Here is an 8,955-nt window from a genome sequence, read left to right as displayed (position 1 = left end):
AATTATGTCATTATTTAAAGTGAATGTAAGTCATGTTTTCAACTGAGTAATACTTTACCTGGTACGTTTTGACTTGGGTATGTTATAGTTTGGGTATGTTTTGACTGTAAACCATGTTATAGTGGGGTTACACAATTTTAGTGTAGAAATTCTGTTCAGTAAATCATGCAGCATATCCACATACATGTACTAAGCAGCACATAAGAAACAGATGAATGCTACAAGTAAAACTATTGAACTGAAAGTAACTAAAAACATTTACAAACCTACTAAGTCAAAACCTGAAGTACAACTCATGAAACTCATGTACAAACTATTTGTCATTATTTGTAGCTATAGGAGTTATTTTGAAGAATTTGACTACACACACCTTTAAACGTCATTTATTCACCTTATTTCACACCTTGTCCCTCAAAATTCCATTGAAGATTATTGTATAAATTTCCTCAACAAATCTTTAACAGAAAACTCACTTTTTGGCACAATCAAACAAGTGGGGTAATCTTGTTTAAATTGGTTTCATGGTGCTATAATGTAGGAAGGAAAACACCGGCATGAATGAAGAATGCCAATAAAGTCCAATAAATTGGATGCAATTATGTAACTTCATATATATCTTCTCTATTGTTAAATCAAGTCTTTAATTTTAAATCTTATATAATACTTATTTTTCCCACACAAATATTTTCCTTCATGCATTTAAAAGACTAGAAACATGGCTGTCAATTCAGATATATTTTCATTAAATTTTACATTATGCTAAATAGGGACTCTGAGTGGCCGAGTGGTCAAAGCGTTCACCGTTATGCATCCCTGCCATCTCACCTCTGTCTGTGATTGTTCTAGTCTTGGGTTTGGCCTATGTGGGTATGTGAGAAAGCTTGCCAGTAGCTTCTCCTGGGTTGGTGCTTCTTTCTAGGGTTTTCCCGGGTTCCTCCTCCACCATTAATACTGGCTGCCATGTATAGACTATCTTGTGCTGAAAAATGGTGTTAAACCCAACAAAAACAACCACAACATCATGCTAAATGATCATTTTGAAGAATTGTTGTTTGTAAAAGTTAAGAATAAAACTTATTTTATGTTACTCCTCAAACCCATTCATAGTTGAACATGAATAAAGGAGATTACTGAAACTAAGTATGACTTCTTCAGTCTAATGCCTAACTGCCATTTTAAAAGTCTATAGCAATCACTAGATTTATCATATGGAATTTCCCTTTACGACAATCAATGTGCAGATCACTAAAAAAAATATGGATGAATAAACTTTATTATAACTATATTATGATTAAATTTTAAATCTAAAATTAGATTTTTAATTTATATAAGTAAATGTGTTTACATGACCTGTGTGACTTTAACTGTAAAACTCAAGTATCTGTCATCACATGTACTCTGGAAACACCACCCTGCCTGAACATCTGAATAAAGCATTCATAAACAGTACATCATCCTGTGGGTCCAAAGTACAACGTTCTCCAAACATGTCTTTGGCATGATGTCCCAGCACTCGCTATAAACTGCAACAATGCAGACATCATAGCAATATGAATGAAAACTTGTTAAAGCTACATTAAACCTCCAAATAACACACACACACACTGAACTGAAAGCAATTAAAACCATTTGCAAACCTAATGAGCTAAAACCTAGAAAAACACACTTCATTATGTATCATATAAGCGTTATGAAAATAATAATTCAAATGACTCCTTTCCTTAAATATTTTATCGGCTACTGGAAATACAGAAATACACTGAAAAACCGAAATACACATGTATTTACATGTTCTCTATGTATATGTCGGTTTCCAAACACGAATTATTTTTTTTATTTTTTTAAATAATAACATAAGGCAAAATAAAACATGATTTATGTGGTTTTGATACGAATTATTTACTTGTTCCTAGTTATAGCACGCGTCAATTGGTCGTACTTTATTGGACAGGTTGATCATTTCGGAATGGAGGTAGTATGATAACTGATCATTCTGGAACAAATTTAATCTCCGGAACGGACAGGTCTGTAGATTCAAGTACGACCGAGTGGCATCATTACATGAATTGTGCTATAAATAGATCAAAAGTAATTAATTCGTTTCAACATCACATAAATCAAACAAAAACAAATAATTTGTGCGTGGAAACCGATATATACAGAGAGAACATGTAAATACATGTGTATTTCGGTGTGCATTTTGGTTTTTCAGTGTATTTCAGTGTTAATAGTAACCCATATTTTATGGCATTTTTCACTATTGAACAGATTATCCTCAGTATGTCTCCTCGTGTGGATCATCAGATGACTATGTTGTCCATGATATATTTTATCACAAAGTTCACATTTCAATGGCTTATCTCCAGTATACATGTATATTGTTGTATGTGTTCCTTCAAAGTACTAATCTTTCCAAACATTTTCTTACAAAGTTCACATTTGTATAGCTTATATCCAGTATGCAGGTTCTAGTGGTCCTTCAAATGACTACTTGATTGAAACCTTTTAATACAAAGTTAACATTTGAATGTTTTATCTCCAGTATGTATCCTCGTGTGTCTCTTCAAATTACTACTCAATGCAAACATTTTGTCACAAACTTTACATATAAATGGTTTCTCTCCAGTATGTATCCTCATGTGGCAATTCAAATTAGATTTGTTTCAAAACATTTGATTACAAATTTTGCACCTGAATGGTTTATCTCCAGTGTGTATCATCATGTGTTTCACTAAACGACTTCTATCTCCAAACATTTTATCACAAACATCACATCTGAATGATTTCTCTCCAGTATGTACTTTCATATGTCTCTTCAAAAGACTACCATTTTGAAACATTCTATCACAAACTTTACATTTGAATGGTTTATCTCCGGTATGTGCCCTTATGTGGTTCTTCAACAAACCAATCTGTCCAAACATACTGTCACATATTTTACATTTGAATGGTTTATCTCCAGTATGTATCCTCATGTGACTCTTTACATCACTGCTACGCCTAAACATTTTATCACAAACTTCACATTTGAATGTTTTTTTTGCAGCATGTATCAGCATGTGAGTCTTCAAAGTACTACTATGTCCAAATATTTTATCACAAACATCACATCTAAATGTTTTACATCCAGTATGTATCCTCATGTGTATCTTTGTCTAAACATTGCATCACAAACTTTACACCTGAATGGTTTATCTCCAGTATGTATCCTCATATGGACCCTCACCAAACTAATATGCCCGAACATTCTGTTGCACACTTCACATTTGAATGGTTTATCTCGAGTATGTACCCTCATGTGACTCTTTACATCACTGCTACGCCTAAACATTTTATCACATACTTCACATTTGAATGGTTTATCTCCAGTGTGTATCGTCATGTGACTCTTCAAATTACTACTATATCGAAACATTTTATCACAAACATCGCATCTGAATGATTTCTCTCCAGTATGTTTCTTCATATGTCTTTTCAAATGACCACTTTGTCGAAACAGTATATCACAAACTTCACATTTGAATGATTTCTCTCCAGTATGTATCCTCATGCGAGTCTTTAAATGGCCACATTGACTGAACCTCTTATCACAAATTACACATCTGAATGCTTTATCTCCGGAATGTATCGTCATGTGACTCTTCAAACTACTGCTATATCCAAATATTTTGTCACAAACTTTACATGTGTATGGTTTATCTCCAGTATGCAATCTCATGTGGACTTTCAAATTACTACCAAATCCAAACATTTTATCACAAACTTCACATCTGAATGCTTTATCTCCGGTATGTATCGTCATGTGACTCTTCAAAATACAATTATATTTAAACATTTTGTCACAAAATTTACATTTGTATCGTTTCTCTCCAGTATGCAATCTCATGTGGTTCTTCAAATTAATACCAGATAGAAACATTTTATCACAAACTTCACATTGGTATGGTTTATCTCCAGTATGTATTCTCATGTGGACCTTCACATTACTACCAGATCCAAACATTGTATGACAAACTTCACATTTGAATGATTTATCTTCAGTGTTTTCGCTCATGTGACTCTTCAAAAGACTACTTCCGCCAGACATTATATCACAATCTCCACCTATAAATTAAATCTGCCTTTCGAAGAACCGACAGCACACTCCTAAATTTGAAACTTCAAAGTATAATCAGGAAAAATGTCATAAGTAACAGACTCAATATTGCTTCGAGACGCGTTTTAGTTCCCAGCGCAAATATTAACTGGTTGTGAGCAAGTGATATTTTGGTTCCTATCACGGATGTGAGTTACAGAACCCTACTCAACTTCAAAACTGCCCGGAAACACAACCTCCCCACCCCACCCCCACCCATTGCCACGGTACACCCGCAGCTACCTCAGATGCGCTTATGCCATTACATGGAATTATAAAATAAATAAATAAAATAAACGTTTATTTTTAGCTGATATTGACAAAAAAAGTAAAATTCCTCCTTTGTCTAATTATCAAGTAAGATAGGGGTTTATCGGTATCAAGGGTTCTCGGCCCATAACTGGAGTCGGTCCATTACTGAGTCTGTCCAGAACAAAGTCGGCCCGTTACGGTTTTCGCCAAGGAAATGTGATTAAGAAATTTTCCCATAACATACTCGACCCATTACGGAGTCGGCACACAACAAAGTCGGCCTTACTGTTGATACTGTATAGCTCCGTAAAACTTATTGTAATTGAACAAGAAATGTTTAAACAAAATATCGAAGCCAGCCTTGACCTTGGTCTTGTATGGCCACGTAACAGTTGTTATTGAACATTAGCCAATACTGTTCCTTTCGGACCGAAATTTGTATATTTGATGATCTTGTATGGGTTTATCACATCTGTTGTTATTGAATAGGAAATATTTAATCCAAGCATGTTATTTGTTAACTAATTAGTTTGACCTTAATGGGTATGCCAACTTTGCGGGTTATACATACATATATATATATATATATATATATATATATATATATATATATATATAAATCCTCTCTTTCTCTCTCTCTCTCTCTCTCTATCTCTCTCTCTCGCTCTCTCTCTCTCTCTCTCTCTCTCTCTCTCTCTCTATATATATATATATACTCTCACACACACACGCACACGCGCGCTCGCGTGTATTCATATATTTGTGAGGACCTTGACATACGACTAGATTTCGAGGACCATAACAAGGAATGAAAGTATATGTTATAAATTTGAAAGTAAGCTTAACTGTAAGCCAGGCAACATCTGTATTACTTCATTTTTTGCCGTATGCTTCTTCAAACATTATGAGGATTGCTCTTACTTTACCATCATTGCAGGGACGTCATTGCGAGGACTAATTACACACAGTCAAAGACCACCATCAACCTGAGAACCTGGATATTTTTATTTTATTGCACCTGTCCTGCAAAAACATGAGAAGATATTTATTTAAAAGCTTAGGAACTAATTTATATATGGACAGAACTTTTATGTAAAAGTATTAAGATTGAAAAATTTTCTAATTTTAATTAAAAGTAATTTTTCATTAAATTATATTGAAAGTAATTTCCACTAAAATATATTGAGATAAATGGTATATATCTGTGTATTATAACTGTATGCAATTTTATAAAGATCGCGCTTTACGAGCAGGTGCAGAAATCCATAAAATAAATTTCACTCGTAGCTAAATGTCAACAATTGTCAGCACAAAATACTTTTCGCTCGTATCCAAATGTCAACAACTGTAATCAAAAAATACATTTCGCTCGTATTTAAATGTCGGCAATTTAAATTTTTTGGGGGGGGAAGCTACTGAACAGACAAATTATTATGTCAATAATGGATGAGTTATGCAGATGGTTCACCCGATGGCCATGGGAAAGATCAAGGGTCTTGTTCTGACTGGAATGAAAGAAGCCAAAAAATGTATAAATACAGAAGTCGGCTTACGAAGGGTTAGTTCGTTCCTAGAGTCAGAACAGCAATGTATTTTCCTTACATTTAAGAATCGTCTGCGCTCGCAAACGTCTTTAAAGAATGGGCACTTTCTAATATTTGAGGCTTTAACGGTAAAGTTCATATTTTTTCCAACATTTTTGAGAGTTTGTTATATTTTATATTATAATATAATGGTATGTTTAATTGTATTTGTGGTATGTAGTATTGGAAAAGATAAATTCGCTACCAACCTCATGTTCAGATTTAATTTGGAAATAAAAGATTCCTTAAGTAATATTGAGTAATGTTTAGTAACCTATTCCAAATTAATATTCTATTTTAAATTTAGTACAATGCATTTCTTCAAAATGACTGCCTCATTAATCGCAACTTTTGAATTTTATACTCATTGGATGTCATGAAATTAATTTGGATGTCATGAAATTAATAGAGATTTATCTATCTGTATTACATTCTAAATGGCAGAAACTATGTGATGTGATGTGATTTTTATTTTTAACGTGGCTTTAACAATTTTTCAGTCATATCGCTACGATGTCTGCAATGTGGCAGTTTATAGTGATGTCTAGCACTGGGGCATCATGCCGCAGACATGTAGCATGATGTCCCACCCAGTCACATTATCCTGACACCAGGCCGACCAGTCCTAACACTAACCTCTTAATGCTGAACGCCAAGCGAGGCAGCTGTTAGTACCATTTTTTAAGTCTCTGGTATGACTCGGCCGGGGGCAGAAACTATACAAATGAAGTTGGTAAAATCGTTGGGAAAGTGTAAATTTTTATGTATTTCGTGTATTCTTAATATAAAGACTTTAGAAATGTATCTTTAGAATCTAGCACTATATATATATATATATATATATATATATATATATATATATATATATATATATATATATATAAGTAATTTTGCCAAACACAAAACCTACGGCACTGGTTTGCAACTTTGTAACCCAGTTTATTGACACAATCAAAAATTACTATCCAGCTGGTAAATGTGAAATAGAATTATAGCAAACATATGCATCAAATCTAGATAGTGCAAAATAAAAATTTAAGAATATGAAACATATCTAACTTGTCAATACATCTACTAAAATAATATGATTTCAAAAATTGTAGGTTGACACCAAAGCAACACAAATGTCATAAGTCAGTTTGCCCATTGCAAATTCACTGGAACTGAAGTTGCATTTGGGAAATCTGCGCATGACTCATTATATGACAATATATCACAACTAAAGTTTAAATGTTAAGCAGAATAAAACGAGAAGTTAAGGAAATTGCGCTCCATTCGTTTTACAGTTAGTTTTTATTTTGTTTATGCCTTAAAATCTTATGCCCATAATTAAAATTATCAAAACGATGTGTGTAAATAATAAATGAAGATAAATATGTACGCAAGAAGGAAAGGAAGGATTAGAATGCACACACACACACACACACACATTATGGTTTTGAAATATTTAGAATTAAGAGAGTATAGAGAGGAGGGGGATAAAATACATTGAACTGAAACATTAAAAAAATATTCCAAAGGTTTCATCTGATTTGCTTTTGGAACCGTTATTAAATTCACTTTACTACGCCTAGATATGCTACCAGGTTAAGATGTACAGTAATGAAAGCTAGCCTTTATGGAATAATAGTTTCTTCTTAAAACTCATTGAGTTGAGAACACTGACTTATCAATTTGCTTAACAATAATCATTTAGTCATCATGAAGTCGGCGACATGCATTTAAACTTTCTCTGACGAGCTGACGTTTGAGAAGGAGTTACCAACACTTATTTTAATTCGTTTACTTCTTTTTCAAACAATAGAGTTACCAGCCTTCTGTAATTTTCATGTAAACAATCATACAAAAAATGATAAGACAAGAATTACCTAATTACTCATATATAGGCAACATGCAGCAAAATAATCTTTGAGAAGAACATTGTTTAGGGTCGGGAATCTCGGCATATATTGCAGCCCGCAATCTTTCCGTGGTTGTGTTAGTGCTTGAAGTCAGCGTTCCACGAGATGTACACATTTTTCATTAAAAGAAAAAGAGGAACGTTGAACATCCTTTTAATGGAAAAGGTACACGAGTGGTTTATAATTGATATAGCGTACATGCTGTACATATATTACATGTAAGTACATGTGTTTGCACTTTGAATGGAGTTTAAGATTGACTATTGGCAACTGTGTATTGACCGAGCGAATCAACTACTCGTAACCCTAACAAGTGTATCCAGTAAAAATGCAGCATGTGCCTTTTGTTGCCTTTTAAAATCACCTTCGCAATGTATAAGCTGGTTGTTTTCTTTTGAGTTTCTACATTTTACTTTGATAAAATCAATATAAGACACCTTTATGATTTAAAATTGAATGATGGCATTAATGAAGAAAGTAGAGCACTACAAACACGTTATTGGCTGAATCATTGACATGAACGATCACCCTTCGCTAGTGATTAATGAGTGGACAGAGGGAAAGGCGCCGTTGAAAGAAAGTTTATATATGCATATTATTACTTCATGAGCGGATCACAAATTGTTTATACCAACCCTATAAAAGCCATGACTTTTTAATATATATATATATATATATATATATATATATATATATATATATATATATATATATATATATATATATATATATATATATATATAACTGACAAAATAAAATATAAATATATAGTACCTGCTTAAAATATTCATATTACACTGGTCAACAGTGAAATCATTACTGACTTGAAAAGGCCCTAATCTGTAGTATTTTGGTGTGCCGAACACGAATATAACCGTGAAAAATTTGTATTGGCTCTCGTTTTGAAGATATTCATATACCTCATTTTCTATGTTTCACTGTGTAAATTTCTCCAGTAGGACTGCAGCAACATCCGGAATAATGATGTAACATTGCATAATACCATCATGCTCACATCATCCACAGTTGATTGCATCATTTTCTGATGCAACGCAATACTAATGCCATGCGGCTGCTGAAGTAA

The 8,955-nt window shown here is 33.2% G+C and overlaps 1 protein-coding gene across 1 annotated transcript; it reads right to left on the bottom strand.

The window, feature by feature from the left end:
- Positions 1-367: 367 nt before the first annotated feature.
- On the bottom strand, positions 368-4,297 carry LOC149784236 (uncharacterized). The gene has a single exon (XM_089932280.1). The coding sequence runs from the start codon at positions 4,085-4,087 to the stop codon at positions 3,140-3,142; it is 948 nt and encodes a 315-aa protein (XP_089788406.1). The 5' UTR covers positions 4,088-4,297; the 3' UTR covers positions 368-3,139.
- Between the last annotated feature and the right edge of the window lie 4,658 nt (positions 4,298-8,955).

Source organism: Sinohyriopsis cumingii, chromosome 14 (assembly GCF_028554795.1).
Source record: "Sinohyriopsis cumingii isolate HCF-2022 chromosome 14, ASM2855479v2, whole genome shotgun sequence".
In the NCBI taxonomy this organism is placed as follows: Eukaryota; Metazoa; Mollusca; class Bivalvia; order Unionida; family Unionidae; genus Sinohyriopsis; species Sinohyriopsis cumingii.
The sequence above is the reverse complement of the archived record's forward strand: the minus strand, read 5'-3'. Positions and strand labels throughout refer to the sequence as shown.